Source organism: Solea solea, chromosome 20 (genome assembly GCF_958295425.1).
Source record: "Solea solea chromosome 20, fSolSol10.1, whole genome shotgun sequence".
In the NCBI taxonomy this organism is placed as follows: Eukaryota; Metazoa; Chordata; class Actinopteri; order Pleuronectiformes; family Soleidae; genus Solea; species Solea solea.
The window spans coordinates 20,841,302-20,859,095 of record NC_081153.1 but is presented as its reverse complement, the minus strand read 5'-3'; the positions used below and the strand labels follow the sequence as shown (position 1 = coordinate 20,859,095).

The 17,794-nt window shown below is 38.5% G+C and overlaps 1 protein-coding gene across 1 annotated transcript; it reads left to right on the top strand.

Moving 5' to 3' along the window:
• The first annotated feature begins 4,353 nt into the window (after positions 1-4,353).
• Positions 4,354-17,520, top strand: LOC131447974 (prolyl endopeptidase-like). The gene is made up of 15 exons (XM_058620104.1): positions 4,354-4,579; positions 6,538-6,612; positions 7,473-7,606; positions 7,694-7,824; positions 7,909-8,118; positions 8,861-8,982; positions 9,374-9,479; positions 9,830-10,021; positions 12,577-12,774; positions 13,532-13,635; positions 14,493-14,629; positions 14,916-15,010; positions 15,100-15,231; positions 15,403-15,559; positions 16,612-17,520. Exons 1-15 carry the CDS (start codon positions 4,538-4,540, stop codon positions 16,904-16,906), a joined length of 2,130 nt encoding a protein of 709 aa, XP_058476087.1. The 5' UTR covers positions 4,354-4,537; the 3' UTR covers positions 16,907-17,520.
• The last annotated feature ends 274 nt before the right edge of the window (positions 17,521-17,794 follow it).

Here is a 17,794-nt window from a genome sequence, read left to right as displayed (position 1 = left end):
ACAGGGTGGAGTGGCTCAGTGGTTAAGACCAGGACCCTGTGTGTGAAAGACATCATGGTCACAATGGTCCTACCCCTGGCTGATTGTACTCAATTCCATTGTAAGTCGCTTTGGATAAAAGCGTCTGCTAAATGACATGTAATGATAATAATGATGTAATGAAATAAAAAAATTCTGATTTCTGTGGCTTTACAGAGGATTGGAAATGTTTTGACTAATGTAAAGCCTGCTTCACACTGGAGGATTTTCAAATCTGACATTTTAAAGATTTAAAAAGGTGGGAGACCACAGACACGTTAACCGACACAATAACTGATTTTCAATGTTATTGACTAGAGTCCAGGGGTGTCAAACATATGTCCCGCGAGCCAGATCTGGCCCATCGGATGGTTCAATCTAGCCCACAGTATGAATGTGTGAACATTTCTAATAATAATGTGAAATACTATGTTTTTCTGTTCCAGATACCTGTGACTAAATGTTTGGTGCCTTTGTAGATCCACTGATCTGTAAGAAGTTGTGACGCACACGTGTAAATGGTAAACTTAGGCATAATGTTGTTGAAATTGCACTTATTTTCCTCAAGAAATTTCAGGTTGTTCATAATTTCACGATACAATTTGGAGTTTCTTGGTGTTAATAGGTTATTATGCTATTGTTTTACTGGTCCAGCCCACTTGAGCTCGAAACCTGGCCAATGATCCTCTAGTGTGCACGGGGCAGGCTTAAGTAGAATCCTCAAATAAAAATGCAATCAGTATTATTGTTTTTAATGTGAACTATCACATATTATATCTTTAAAAAGAGTGTGATGAGGACAATAGGAATAAGAAAGTCTGCACGCTTCTGGCTTGTGGTCAACAGGTGGTCCCACATACCAACCCCCCCCCCCCCCCCCCATTCTCAATCTCACAGACCACCAGCTAATGAGAGTCAGTTTAGCCGAGATCTGTCTGGCAGACAGAGAAGAGGGATTTCAGAATCCAAATCCAGCAGATCAATAAAAATGTCTGCTAATTAGCGGTCGCAGGGGCAGCGGGACGAGAGTGAGAGAGAAGGCAGAAAAGAAAAGCACCACAGCGCTGATTCATTAGTCTACTCTAGACAGACAAAGAAAATCCCCTGACAGGCGTGTCTCATGTGGAAATCAGGTAAAGCACACACCTTGCTCCTCAGGTTAATTCCTTGTTGTCTGCCAGGAATCAGTCCATCACTCTCTTCCTTAGGTAACCTCCCTCTCTACTACAGTGATCAGTTTCTCTGACCCCAATCCTTCCTTCATCCTCCTCCTTTTCCCTGCCCTCTTTACACCCTCCCTATTCTGGACATCACCACGTTGACCCAAATCTCTTCATTTAATCTTCCTCTTCTTTGTCTTTTGGATAACAATCAACCCCCTAATTGTCTTAATCTCACTGGTCTTTTATTGTCCTGGAGGCATCATGCGCACCGCGGAACAAAAACACCAACCGCAGATCAATACTTGGCATCAGGCCGCAGCCACCACCATGGTCCTCACTGATTATCACACATTTAATGTCGGGCTCTGCCACTCTTTGTTTTTTAATTAAAATAAAAAAAGTGGGTGGGGTCAGTTTGGGTTTTTTTTGTCCTCATGTAGAAGCATCAAGTTATCATTATAATGATGCTGTTATTGATTATTTTGCATTTCTTGTTCAATATACAAGAAAATAAACTTACTTTCAGTCAAACCACTGTGTTGCTATTCAGTTGTTCTGTAAAGAGAGAAACACGTTTTAAAATGAGGGTGAAAAATATCACCCTCATGTGTTTCTGTGGATTAAATCCGACTTGAAAGCAGCAATAATAAACAAGTCAGAACATGATTATGAAATAGCACTCGGTTATATTACAATAAGGCTTTGGGCAGTGAGCCAGTGACATGAGCTCCAGCACGTCCACAATCAAGCCCGAGGTTGGGAGGTGATTTGTGTATGATTTTGAAATGACAACGATAATGAAAATATTCACAACAATAACAGATTATCTGTTTCAGTGACTGCGCCATCTGGTGAGGAGTGTGTGTGTGTGTGTGTGTGTGTGTGTGTGTGTTCACGTGTGTTTACATACATTATGTCATTTGCTCTATGTTTTGAACGTGTAATATTAAAATGTGTGTATTTCTGTCTGTAGATACGATAGTTAGATAGATTCACATTATTGCCTCTCAGATTATACTCCCTACTCCATTAACCATTACACAGTATATTCTATTCCCACTCACGTTAATCTGCACCTTTTCTCTCTCCTTTCTTTACACACCTTCATTCATGCACTTTTTTCATCACCCGACTCGCTCTCCCCCCCCACCTCCCCACCCCCTCAGTGGGTGAGGTCTGTAGCTTCTGAACAGTCACAGGACTCCTCCGTCTGACTCTGCTCTGCTGTAATCTGACATATCTAATCTCTCTGTCTTCACAGATTAGCAAACTACCTGGGTCTCTCTCTCTCTCTCTCTCTCTCTCTCACTCCAGCCAATTAAGGCCCCATCTGCACAGCATGTCGTGCAGGCCAGGCCTAGTTGGGCCGCTGCACGGTTCAGCGGAGGATCATCGGTGGCTCAGTCTGTCTGGGGCCCCGACATATCTGCTGTAAGAGCCCATCTGCCTGTGGCGTGTCCTGGTCCACTTTCATCCCCCAACGGCCCCAAAGATTAGCGACTTTAGTGCTAATTAAAGCACTTGTTGGCATACAGTTGTTAGGTAATCGCCAAAGCCATGATTCATCACCAGTTAAGTGGGCTACTTTACTCCAGCAGGTGTTGTCTTTTTTGTTATCTTTGCATCTGCAATTGAGAAATGTATTGTAAGATCATATTGCATTTGTCACTATGCTCATTTTGTCATTAGCTTTAAATGCAGTTTTAGACACAGCAGAGAACTAAGTTATTTTAGATTATATTGCAAGACTTTTAAACGAACACAAAGACGTGTCTGCGGAAAGTTTCAGAAGTGAGTTGTTCAGACGGTATACATGCTTCTTATTCCCGCTCTGCTGCTGTATATACTTAAGCGCTCCCTCAGTCAGGTCTGGTAGTTTTGTTTGACAGAGCAACATTTTCAGATGAAGGACACAGCGAACACATTGTTTCTGTTCATGAAGCCCAAACAGAGGCAGAATAATAACATCTGCAACAAAATCAACAAATGTCACGCACTGCAGCTTTAATGTGCTGATTTGTTTTGTTTTTGATGTAGCACAGAAAAAAAAGAAAAATAGTTGTGGCTGTTTTCCATGTTGCGGCTTCAACAAATACGTTGTTTGTTACTGTAGGCATTTTAAACAACACAACCAGATGATAACCAGTTAACGCTGTAACATGGATCCTTTTTTTTTATGACACAATGAAGCTACTCATATTTATTCCCTAGCCAATATGGATATGCATTTTCTCCCCTATATAAAATAACTTATGTTTCCATCTTTCTTGTTTGCAGGATATTAAAGTGTTTCCTGTGTGTGAATCCACGTGTACAGTACAGTGGTAAACACACTGAAACAAGGTCAGGGGGCCTCTCTGACAGCTTATTCTCTCATCGAGCCAGTCTCACTTAATCACCTTACCTAAATTAGTTTGAAATTAGCCCTCTTCCTAACTCCCTGCCCCCCCCCACCCCCCCTGCTTCCTAGTCGTTTTCACAGATTTATGGATTAGACAGATTACATGTCTGAAACTTTGTTTTTGTTCTTTCTCTCTCAGTGTGTGAGTGTCTCTGATTGTCTTTATATCTCGGGGGGGGGGGGAGGGGACATTAATCTAAGAAGAACAATGTCCCGACATGTTTTATTTTTCACACACTCTACTGTATTGTCCTAAACTATACTGTATACTATGCAGAACTGTATTACTGGATAGTGTGCAATACTAAATTGCCTGTGCATTCTCAGCAGCTGCAGGAGGCTTTACCAAAGTATACATATAAAAATGTATAGTAATAGAATATTGAGATGTTTTGGCCGATGATGAGAAAGAGGCTGCCCAGAGAAAAGTCACCACACTGCTAACCCTAACCTGAATTGAGGGATAGGGTACATAATAATAATAATAATAATAATAATAATAATAATAAACAGCAACAACAACAACAACAACAGTGGGCCTGTTCATAACTCATTCATCAATTTTATTTCATGTAATAATATAATGATTATCATGACATTTTCTTCAACCTTAATTTTGGGGGCCCCCACCAGGTACTACGCTCTGCATACTCTGGGGCTTAGGGCCCCATAAAGGCTTGTGTCGGCCCTGACTTAGTATCTCATAATGATGAGACACAAAATGGCACCCCGTGCCCTGGATGGGCATCACTTCCTGTGTGTAGAGAGAACAAGTACGGGCGGTTGGTGACACAGAAACCCACACGTGTGTTCGTGTCATTATGCTCTGTGGGGGAAATACTTTCACTTTCATTTCACTTCACTTCATTCCTCCGCGGCGCAGCTGTCAGGGCGGCCACAAAAAGACACATAAACGAGTAATAACAAGCGAAAAGCGACTCGGCAGAGAAACAGCATGACGTTTAAATACCCGGCTGCACGACGAGATGAAAACAAGGTTAGTGGTAAAGTCCTGCAGCTGCTGCTGCTGCTGCTGCTGCTGTTTTACTGAGAAGAAAAAGCGAGAGCAGGAAGAGAAGGACGAGTCAAAAGGGTGGAGGGCTGGGGAAGAGACTCGTGACGGTGACTCAGGGAAGGAAACAAAAACTTAACTGTAAAAAACAACAAAAGTACTCGAGGTATCAGTCACGTGAAAAGTATGAATTTATACACATGCTGCTCCCACTGACAGAGTGTCGAGTTGATGTTCACTTTGTAGCCGACTGTGCCAGCCAGTGCCGGCACAAACTTTTATGGGGCCTAAAGCAGAATCTGATTTTGCCCCCACCACCTTCTCAGAGTCACCAAATATAACACAGTAGTTAGTGGCCATATCACATGTTATTTGTGAGATTTCCTGCCCAACCACTAGGATGTGGTCTGTATTTCATTTCTTATTCTGCCCGAGGTTTTCGACTGTACTCGGGTTTAAGTTTGGTTTTGATTTGTTTATTGGAAATAGAAAGACACTTGTTGAGTGGAAATGGAATGTAAGTGACAGTGTCAGAACAGACACTAAGGAAGATCATTCAGCAGCCAATAGCGCCATGGTACAAGACTTAGTCGCTACACAGTAAATTCCATTAATTGCATGAATTAATTTTGTGTTATTTACACCAAACCAGTGTTTTTTGTTAGTAGTATAGTAAAATCCCAAAAAAGACCTTGTATTCATACAACAATTAGCTTAAGATAAATACAGGTTAGATATATGTATGTATGTATATATATATATATATATATATATAAGTATATACACATATATATGTATATATGTGTGCGTATGTACATATGTATATATGTATATATGTATATATATATGTATATACATATACATATATATATTACATTAATGAGAGCCACATTGTGCTAACTTGCACAATACCTTGGACCAGCTGTGCACAAATGATTATTTTTTGATTTAAGTGCAGGTCCCTGTGTGACAGCAGCAATTATTTGATGAATCCATAAACATTTGACGATTAAATGAATCTGCACCTAATGTGACAATCATATATTGGTTTGAGTGATTTGGTTTTTAATGAAAACAGCTGATTAAATTGATTTCAATGTCTGAAATGTGAATATTTTTCTTATTTTGCACCTCCATGAAAGACATTTGATGTATGGGAAATGCTGATTAACTTGTTTGTTTGTTATTATTACAATTATTCTGACATTTATGACAACCAAACAACAAATGAATGAATTGAGAGAATAAATAATCACTGACAGCAAAGCCCTGATCATATTAGTCCAACTGATGGAAAAGGCCCCATGTTATTAAAGGGTCCACATCTTAAGCAGGACAATGTCTCAGTTTTTAATCAGCATTGGCAGAGTTACAGCAAAGTGCAGTAAAACCTTTTCTTTACTAGGTTAATTGAGATGACCTGGTTCATGTATTTAATATTTAGCGCTATTATTGAAAGTGAACTATTTTACAGTGCAATAACAAAATGCAGATTGCATGTAGATACAGACCATATATTTGATTCATGTTGTGAATGAACATGTGTTATTATCAAACTGTTATATTGTAACAAAAAGGAAGAAGGAAAGAAAAGGAAATCCAGCCAAACATCAAAATGAAAATGTTTTTTTCCGTTACTGTTCACTTACTGACAACTATCGTGCGTGTGTGCATGTGTTGAAAGAACCCATGTTGAGTCAAATTCGCTCTTTGGTGCACGAGGGCCGACTTTCAGAAGCACTTAACCTTAAAAACAACACTCAGTCAAACCGTCAGCCAAGACAAATACTCAGCTGATGGTGAAATTAAAATTCAGCAGGGAACTTCCAGCCGTGGAATTACCATATGGAATCTATTCCCGTCAAGAAACGAATACAGGCCAAGAAGTACACTCACCTGTTTGCATGTGTATGTACTTGTATGTGTCTTTATCTTCCCCTCAGGTGGACGACTACAATGGAACCAAGATCTGTGATCCGTACGCATGGCTCGAAGACCCTGATGGTGCAGAAACCATGGTATATACGTGCACAGTATATCAATATTATATCCGTATCATGATGTGATATCGTCATATTATATAAATAAGGTGATCTGTGACGACTTTTCCTGGTTTTAAAGGCTGTTGCATTGGTAATCATATTTATTCTATATGTTTTGATACAAATAAAATACACGGAATCAACAAAATTATATTAGTCATTTAATAACACTTTAACCATATTTATAGGCAAGTTCAGTGTTTCTAACATGTAAATATCCTTCGTTTAACATTAAAAAGCCAAATAAATAAAGAAGGTATTATGTGAAATTAAGGGAGTGTGTATCCACATATATCTAATATATGGGGATATAGCCTAAAAATATTGAGCTACTATTTATCAGCCATATTGCCCTGCCTTAATCCACACAGAAACAACATTTTAGAAGCCCTGAAGCACAATTTTTTTTGAACGTGTTAAAAACAAATAGTGGGAAATTCCTAAAACTCCACCACAGCCTTTTTGTGTAGACAACCCAAAACGATTTGGTCTACTCGCTTTATAGTGTATTTTCAGTTGTCGTGACTTTCTTCAGTCTGTCTCTGTTTCTGTGCTTGTATACATTTCAACGTATACTTGTTTGGATAAAGCTTTATTTAAATAAAAATGGCTTGCACACAGTTCATGTGCGTGCGCGACGTTTTCTCCATTTTTTGATGTAGCCGCGTTACAGCACCACATACAGGCCTGGCATGTATACAACAGCGTATAGAACACTAAACTAAAAACTTAAAAAACTATAAAGAAAAATAAAGTTTCAGGAAAGTCCTGTTTCTGTGTGGATAAGCCTTTAAACACAGGAAAACATCCGCCTTCATTCTCCTGTTTTATTTCAGGCCTTTGTTGAAGAGCAGAACAAAGTGACCATGCCATACCTGGAGCAGTGTGCCGTCCAGGCTCAGTTCCACCAGCGCCTCACTGAGCTCTTTGACTATCCCAAATACAGCTGCCCCTACAAGAGAGGGAAGAGGTATTGTTGAAATGTAAAGGACAAGTACTGCCCAGGTGAAGTTGAACGTCTTCCTGATCTCTTTGTTATTTCCTGCTTTATTTTCAGGTATTTCTACTTTCATAACAAAGGCCTCCAGAACCAGGATGTGCTGTATGTGCAGGACTCTCTGGACGCGCCCGCTACCGTCTTCTTTGACCCCAATAAACTCTCTGAAGACGGCACTGTGGCACTGAAGAGTGAGTCAACAGACAAACTTTCATAAACACAGAGAAACAGGAAACAAAACCAGACGACTTGTGTCTTTTTTTTCCTGTGTTCAGTGGGTCGTCTGTCGGAGGAGTGTGAATATTTCGCGTATGGTTTGAGTAGCAGCGGCTCCGACTGGGTCACGGTGCGCTTCATGAAGGCCGATGACCTCGCATCACTGCCTGATGTTCTGGAGAGGGTTAAATTCAGCTGCCTGGCCTGGACTCACGATGCAAAGGGCATCTTTTACAACTGCTACCCACGTCAGGAAGGAAAAACAGACGGTGAGGAGGAGACGCCACAGAACTCTAATACTAAAGACAATATGGCTAAAAATCTTATCACAATATAAATACATAACAACTAGAGATAAAAAATAAATAATATCTTCTATATATAGATATTATATATATATATATATATATATATATATATCTTTTTAGTTTATATCCTGATATATATGGATAGAAAGCTACACTCAGGTTGTTTCTCTCGACTCATGAAACGTTCTCTTTTGGGATGTTTACGCTTCTCAAAGGAGAGTGACAATACACTAAAGTAAATACACTCTAAAATAAAATATCTACTGTTTATGATATGAAAACATGATCTTTAAATACACTTATTACCTTTCATTTCACATAAAACATGCTTTATTTCTTTGGCTTTTTAATGTTAAGTAGAGAGTATTTACATGTGTGTGTGTATAACTATGATCAAATTCGGCTGTAACACAAACAATTGGGCTCAAAATTAAAGCGGTGTTATTAAATGACCTTTTTAAAATTCATGTTGTCAATACCATGTATTTTTAATCAATATTTTGTGTATTTTCCCTTTTTTTTTTTTCAATTATTATGAAGCAAAATTTAGTTGGGGACCCAAAAAAATCTCTTGCGACCCGTCTGTGGGTCCCGACCCAGTCTTTGGGAACCAGTGCATTATACACTGTACTGGTTAAACTGTGTACTAATCCTGAATCACTGCACGTTATCATGAATGTTCTAAATCTGTGTTGTGTCAAAGGTACTGAAACCACCTGCAACATCAACCAGAAGCTCTACTACCATGTGATCGGCACCGAACAATCCCAGGACATTCTGGTTGCCGAGTTTCCAGATCATCCAAAGTGGCACAGCTCAGTAACCGTGAGTCTATCGACTGTTTAAATCTCAACATCTGACTTTCACATCAACAAAAATAAATCACATTTGCATCATTGTCGGCCTATGAACTTTTCAGCTCGTCTTTGTTTACCTTTGTCCTCCATTGCATATGATTCACCTCCATGAAAGCCACATTGCCAAATGTGGTCATGTCTGAACACATCACTAGCAGTGCACAGGGAAACAGGGATTTTAGAAAACAATCCAGTTTCTTGCAGTCTGATATCACAGTGACGCTTGTAGTCCCTTTTAAACCTGCTAGGGATGAACTTGTCATTTTCTTCCAAAAAGCAGTTTAAAAACGTGTTAGTTTACATAATCACACGCATTCTTTTCTTCTTTCCTCTCTATTTTCTCTCCGTCCTCCCTCCAGATATCAGACGATGGCAGATATGCCGTGTTATCCATCACTGAAGGCTGTCAGCCCGTCAACCAGCTGTGGTACTGTGACCTGCAGCAGCTTCCCAGCGGCATCACAGGTCAGTTGTTCTGTGCCTGTGCCTCGTGTGTTCTGTCTACTCAGGTAAAAAGAGTCCAGAGTGATTGTTATGTGTTTTCATGATGACTGACTAATGCATTTATACCCTTTTAATAGCATTTTTTCTGATTTTGTACCCACTTTGAGCATTGTCAGCACACATGACTGTATGGGAATCTATAACTGATGAAAAATAGCAGAAATGCAGAAATACTGTTGCACAATATAACTGAACAATGACCTCAGCAGATGTAGTGATTTCAAACCTGTTTTCTCTTGTAAAAGTATGAAAGTATGAAATAATTGGAAGTTGGGAAACAAAATCACACGCAGCATCATTTTCTCCTTCAGGACTGCTGCCGTGGGTCAAACTTGTGGACAACTTTGACGCCCAGTACTCTTACATCACCAACGAGGGAACTGTGTTCACTTTCCGCTCAAACTTGGACGCTCCGCGATACTGTATCATCAACATAGACATCCAGAAAGCAGAGAGGCAGCACTGGACGACCCTCATGCCACAGCACAGCAAGGACGTCCTGGGTGAGTGGAAATTAGGCCTCGTCATCGCTGCTGTTTTCCTAAATCAATTCATTCCTGATTCACAAGGTCCTGATTCGATTACATTTTTGATTTATTATCAATTTCTTTTGAGATATTTTAATTTGCATACCAATTTTGAAAGTTATTTCCACAGAACGAATGCTCTAAATTGTATATGATTTGGATCTCTCTCTAACCTGTCATTAAAAAGTATTCATTCACATAAAAATGTGACCCCAAAGTAGTTACGTTAATGCACCTTTTTATTTAATATGACCTACAACAGTACAGTCAGGTGATAATCCAAACTCTAACTTTCAAAAAAAAGTTCAAATTCAAAATATCCAGCCTACAAACACCACTAGACATTTTAAATGAATTAGTTGTCCAGCAGAGGGTGCTGTGAGCTCAGACTGACCTGCATCCACATCCTCTTTTTGCTCATCAGAAGAAGAGAACAGTGACGTTAACAAACAAGAGTCACTATTTCTGGTCAATTAGTGAATAAATCTGCTGACTCAGCTTCACTGGAAGTCTTGCGAGATTTGCGCAGAGGAAATGGCAAATATTAAAGGATTGATCTGAGGATTTTATATATCGATATCTGACCTTCCAAAGTAACAATTAGAGCTGCAGCTAACGATTATTTTCATAATCGATTAATCTGTGGATTATTTTCTCGATTAATTGATTAATCGTTTGGTCCATAAAATATCAGAAAACCTTAAAAAATGTTGATCGGTGGAAATGATGATGTTCTCAAATGTCTTGTTTTGTCCACAAACCAAAATGATTCACTTTTAATGATTAATTTGTTATCCAGAGCAAAGAAATGAAGAAAATACTCATAGAACAACAACTGCGTTCACTGAAGAAATAACACAAAATAAAATAATTCCAATTAGAATATGATACTGAAGATCCCATTAACAGCGTATGATATTAAAATAGTAAGATGAAAATCAGTGACCATGAAGGCAGATGTTTTATGACTCATATCCTAAATTGGAGCCTTTGCCGTTTGCTAATGGGGTTTTTTTCAAGCTGCAAATTTGAAAAATATAAATTTTTGATCACTGCTTTCTGGTCATTCTGCCGCTCACTGGATATTTTTTGGACAATTCTCTGTAGATTCTAGAGATAGTTGTGTGTGAAAATCCCAGTAAATCATCAGTTTCTGAAACACCCACAGCAGCCAGTCTGGCGCCAACAATTATGTCACATTCAACGTCACTTCAATGATATTTCCTCCTCATTTTAATGCTCAGTTTGAACTTGAGAAGCTCGTCTCGACTGTGTATGCATGTCTGAAAGCGTCGAGCTGCTATCACGTGATTGGTTGACCAGTTTAAAGAGCAGTCCAACAGGTGTACCTAATAAAGTGGCCAGTGATTATATAATGGCATTTCTCTGCAGAGGAACTGTATGACATCAAACTTGAGTGCACTCTGAGAAGAATGGCTTTTAGTTCCACAATTCAGTCCCATGAAATATTGCAAAATCACTTCACTGAATTTCTGTCCTGATGTTTGAGTCTGACCACAATAAATGAGAAGTCGGTCTGTGGTCAAGGTCGTCCGTCACAGGGAACTTAGCTCAGAAAGTGATATTTAGCTCTCTTTTTTTTTTCTTTTTCGTTTCAATGTGAGTCATGACGGTAAAATGACGGTAATTGTCGCTTGAGATCATAAAAAAAAAAATATCCACATGTCAGCTAAGACGTGTGCACACGCACATCACACCTCATGCAAACAAACCAATAATAGAGCGGGGAAGAGAAAAGTGAAGTAGAAAGTAGAAAACTGAATTAATGCACAGCGCAACTTGCTTTTCATCATTTAAAAGAAAGGTACAGTGCGTCAAATGTCGCTGCATTTATTGGTGACGTTGCATGTTGTGGTAAAGACGTACATGGGGGTCCAAAATGGCTGCCTCGATAGAGCTGATATGATACAAATATAAAAGACTCAAGTTTCATGATTTAATTTTTTATTATCTATCTAAGGTAGATAAAGTCATTTAATGTAAACTTTAAAGTCTGGGCTTTTAAATGCTTTTTCAACACACTCTAATATGTATCACTGTGTGATCAGTGTGTTAGTCTGCCCTCTGCTGGATGAAGTTAGTAAGATCAAGATTCAAGATTCAAGATTCAAGATTCCTTTATTGTCATTCCAACACACATTCAGACATGAGGTCAGAACGAAATTTCAGTCTCTCCAGAACCCGGTCAGCCCAACAATAAAAAGAAAAAAAAGAAAGAACCAACAGTTTAAACTTAAAAAATATAAAATTAAAAATAAGTAAAACTTTAAAACCTCTGGAGGTAAGGTGCTGTGTGATTATAAGAGTTAAAACTAATAGTATAATATCATTTGAATTTAAATAATCAAATACATTATTCAGTCAAAAAACTTGCTGTATGCACCTGTGTTAAATCTGTGCTATAGTAACATAATAAAATAATAATAAAAAGCTGTTATATTGAACTCTCACTCAAAGCACACAAGATAATATTGTCACGCTTACATTGTGTTTTTGTATTTGTCCCTCAGGCTTCGTCTCTTGTGTGAACCAGCACCACCTGCTGGTCAACTATGTCCACGACGTGAAGGACATCCTGCAGGTGTACGAGCTGTCCACAGGCCGACTGGTCATGGATCTGCCGCTGGACGTCGGCACAGTGGCCGGCGTGAGCTGCAAGAGGAAGCACTCGGACTTCTTCTACAAGTTCACCTCGTTCACGACACCAGGTCAGCTCAACAACAAATGACAATAAAAACAAGTATTAAAGGAGGTCGACAGATTCATCGATTATAAATAATAATGGATAGTTGCAGCCCTAACTGTGTTATATACTGTATGATGTAGATTAGACTGTATTGATCCCACACTCGGGAAATTCACAGCAGCAAAAGGGTTCAGAAAATACTTAGTATTTGAAATAGTAATAGAAATAGAATAAGTAATGTTATAACAAAAATAGAACTGAATTAAAAGATGTATACAATATAGTTTTAGAGACAGTTTCAATAGCAGAAGTACAAAAACAAAACAGAAAGTGCAGTGGAATTATTGCATATATGAAATATGTCTTATGAGTACTTATTATACAATCAAATGCATTCAAATTCTCTATTAACACATACAATATATACAATTAAACATTTTACCCATAAAATATCAGAAATGACTTCTGAATATTGTGTTTTTTCCACGACAAACTCGTGCAGTCAGTTTAAAAACCCACATATGTAACCATACAATTAACCTGTGATTCATTTCATAATCTTTGTTAAGTGAATATAATAAGATGCTTTTATATAAGTTCTGAGGGTTTAGTTTAGCAATGTAATGTAACTTTACTGTTACTGTTTTTCTCTATTTAATTGTTAAAATTGTGATGCAGGTCTCTTTTTTTTTTCTCACTACATGAGATGACATTTTTGTTGAGGTCCAGTTTCAGGTTCCGCTCGTGGCCGCTCACGTCTGCTGTGCTTTAATGTCCAGGAATCATTTACTACTGTGACCTGAGTGAGTCAAAGCCGCAGCCCACGGTCTTCAGAGAAGTGGAGGTGAAAGGAATCAAACAGGAAGATTATCAGACCACACAGGTAATATGTTCCACCTCCAAGTCTCTGTACAACCACGTCTGTTCAGAGGAGCCACTGACTTTTCATTATCTTTATCTACACAGTATTTCCATTAAACCCCCATATATTTACATTTACATTTATATTTACATTTACATTTACATTAACATTCATTTAACGGGTAGAACTTTTTTCAGACGCTTTTGTTCTGTTCCTTTTTTGTCACCATACTCGTTACGTAGCACACGTAAAACCCACTTTAGTTTCAGCTGTTGTGTCAGACTGCTGCAGCCTAGGCTTTCCTGTGCTGCAGCTCCACCCAGTGTTCAAACATGTAAACTACATTATGGCTTCAACAAAGTGTATTCTAAAAATGTCTGAGAAAGTTGCAAAAAAAAACCCAATTTGAAATGATGATGTGCTCTAATGTCTGGTTTTATCCAAACTAAACTAAAAATGATTCAGTTTTAATAATTTCTTTGTTTTATGGAGCAAATATTCACTTTTAAGAAGCTGAAAACTTACATGAAAAAAACCCACTCAAACCAACTAATCAATTGTCAAAATAGTTTGCAATTCATTTTGTAATAGATTTATAATCGATGAATCATTGCAGCCCTTTTGTTATTATTATGAATGTCCACTGTGTGTGTTTGTGTGCACAGTTTAATTTTTTTCAGTTACAGTATGAATGCAGAGGAACGATTGTTTTTTGATTAAAATAATTGAATGAAAGAAGAGAATAAATAATTAAAACTAAGAAATAAGTATTTATGTACTAAGAATACACATAGAGCTGCATTTGTATGTGAAATATTGCACTTTGCACTTGTTCTGATCTGTACTGAGCTGTTTGTTGTACTTGTATTTATTCCCAGGTATTTTATCCCAGTAAAGACGGAACCAAGATCCCCATGTTCTTAGTTCACGCCAAGGGCCTGAAGAAAGATGGAAGTCATCCTGTTCTCCTCTATGGATACGGAGGCTTTGAGGCGTCTATACAACCATACTATAAGTGAGAGCACAGTAACACACAGTTACACACAGTTACACACACTCTCTGTGAGTTTTACTTTCACTTTAACCAGAAGATCTGAGGTTCTACAAGGTTCATAAGCTAAAAGCAAGTCCGATTAACATCAAGTCCCGATATCAAGCTTTAATTTGCCAGCTTTCTATAAACATACACAAGCCTTTAAGCACGATAATCAATCTTCTACATCTAAATACAGTTTCTTTACAATATAAAAAACTCGTACTTGTTTATACTCATCCTTGTGTTTGTGTTTCCTCTCTGTCAGTGTTGCTTACCTGCTGTTTGTGAGACACCTGGGAGGAATCCTGGCTGTGGCCAACATCAGAGGGGGAGGAGAGTACGGACTCACCTGGCACAAAGGTACAACTACACAAAAAACACAGTGTTTGTCAAACCTGGAAATGATGATGTTCTCCTGATGATGTTCTGCTGTGTCATGTGTTGTGTAGCGGGGACTTTAGGGAACAAGCAGAACTGCTTCGATGACTTCCAGTGTGCAGCCGAGTATCTGATCCAGGAGAACTTCACCACAGCGAGTCGCGTCGCCATCAACGGAGCGTCTAACGGAGGCCTGTTAGTGGGTGAGTGCAGGAGCTTCTCTGCCGCATTAGTGTTTTTATTTATAATATTTACACATTTGACTTTTACTTCTTTCATTTGCACAGTGTGTGGTTTTGTAAAGTGAATAGAAATGTATGTGGGTTTGTCTCTTTTTGTTAAACATATTAAATGTATGACACAAACACCTACAGCGGCGTGTGTGAACCAGCGTCCAGACCTGTACGGCTGTGCTGTGGCTGAAGTGGGAGTGATGGATATGCTCAAGTTCCACAAATTCACCATCGGCCACGCGTGGACGACTGACTACGGCTGCTCTGACGACGCGGAGCAGTTCAAGTGGCTCATCAAGTATGGAAACACACACACACACACACACACACACACCGTCACAACACTGCACTAAAATACACAAGAGAATCTGAAGTGTAGTTATTTTTAAAAATCATATTCAACTGTGATGCAAATAATCATAAAGACAGAATATCGCAATGTAGGTTGCTGAATTTCTTTTTTTCTTTTCACTGTTAACACGATAACACAATCACCAGATAATCCCTATGTGATAAAGAACATCTTTTATTTATAAGGACAATTTCAATGGAAACACAAAGTCAAGTGTAAATATAAATAGGGGAAAATACTAATTTACACAAATGATTTAAACAAAATAACTCAAACTTTAACAAATATTTAGGTTAGAGCAAATATTCAAATGAATAATGCACAGCAGGAAAGTGAGGTTTATGTTTTTGTTATCAGTCACAACTCAGTGATCTAGATTCTGCTCAAAATTTCTTTATTATTTTGTACTCATTCTACTTCTCTATGTGTTGTCGGGCTGCAACTAATGATTATTTTTATATTCAATTAATTAGTTGATTGTTTTCTCGATTATTTGGTCCAAAAAAAAAGGCCGTCACTGTTTCCCAAACCTGGAAATGATAATGTCCTCAAATGTCATGTTTTTGTCCACAAACCCAAATAATCCAGTTTTAATGATTTGTTTCTTATATGTACCAAAAAACCCAGAAAATATTCACCTTTCAGAAGCTGACTTGTTTTCTACAAAGTTGTCTTTAACTGAAGGATCTGCTCTCATGAGAATCTTTGACAGTATTTTAAATGACTTTGAGGCAGAAACTGACTGTAAATGCATTTTTTATTGCTTTTATTAAACAAAAAAGCTGCTTATCTGATTTTATCCTGTATATTGTTGTATTGTTTTTACATTGTTTGTAGTATGTTGTGTGCTTGAGTAGTTTTAGACTAAGAGAACTTACTAATTGTAGCCCATATTTGAGTCATTCAGTGACCTTCAGCTCCACCTGTGATTTTTAAGTAAATCAACAAGTGTCGTCACACATGAGAGTTTGAAAGTTCCCTCTGCTCTTCCTCCTCAGGTACTCTCCTCTCCACAATCTCCCTCAGCCGCCGTACACTGGCCCTCCTTACCCAGCCGTCCTGCTCCTGACTGGGGACCACGATGACCGCGTGGTGCCTCTGCACACGCTCAAGTACTGCGCGGCACTGCAGCACGGCGTGGGCAGCAGCGCCGCGCAGCAGCAGCCGCTCTTGGTCAGGGTGGACACTCGCAGTGGCCACGGCGCAGGGAAACCCACCGCCAAGGCCATCTTAGAGGACACGCACATCTTTTCCTTCATAGCTGAGACTCTGGGTCTCAGCTGGAAGGATTGATGAGGTTAGAGAAATATGATGAGTTACTAGAGGAAAATACACAGAAAATTACAGATAGTCTTTAATAACGGCTTCTTAAAGGTCCAGTGTGTAAGAATTAGTGATATTTTCTATGTTTAAATACAGGTGCGGAGAACAGCAGCAGCGTCAGGGCTCTAAAGCCAATATGCCAAAGCCATATGTCATTTTCTTATATAATTCAAAGCTTCTTTTTGCTCTTTTTGGGACTCCTCCTCTCACCCCTTCCTTTCCCAAGTGCGTCAGGGAACTACAGTGGCCTTCGTGATCCAAAAAGGATTTTTGCAGTAATTTTTTTAACTTTATTTTGCTTCTGCTTCAAAAATATGGCCTACTTAAAAAATCCTTATTTTAAGTTACGGAATCCAAACATCTGGTGATTTTAATGCAATGATAAGTTTATATCAACATATCTATGGGTTGTATATTTAGTTTCTGTCAATGCCTCATAAAATGTTACACACTGGACCTTTAACTCCAGATCACATTAGCCAATCAAAAATGCATAAAAATGCACTTCAATTTAACATTTTCATAACAGAGCATGCCTATTGTAAGAACTGGAATCAGTCTTTTAATAAATTTTGCACTATAAATTCTGCCTATTGTATCATAATCTGTTTTCAGCAGTTTTCCCAAGATGAAACCTCATCTGGTTTCAGGTTCTCACTGTTTTTTCCCTTATTTTATAATCGGGCACTTTTAAATTAATGTTTTAAGAAAAACTGTGGTTTAGGTACTTTACATGTGGCTAAAGGTTTTTTGTTGTTGTTTTTAGATACGTATAATCACGAATCACAGTTATTCTGATCCATGTTAGCTTAACCTTTAGGAAATTTACAAGTCGAGATTTTGCATTTCACGTTTAAA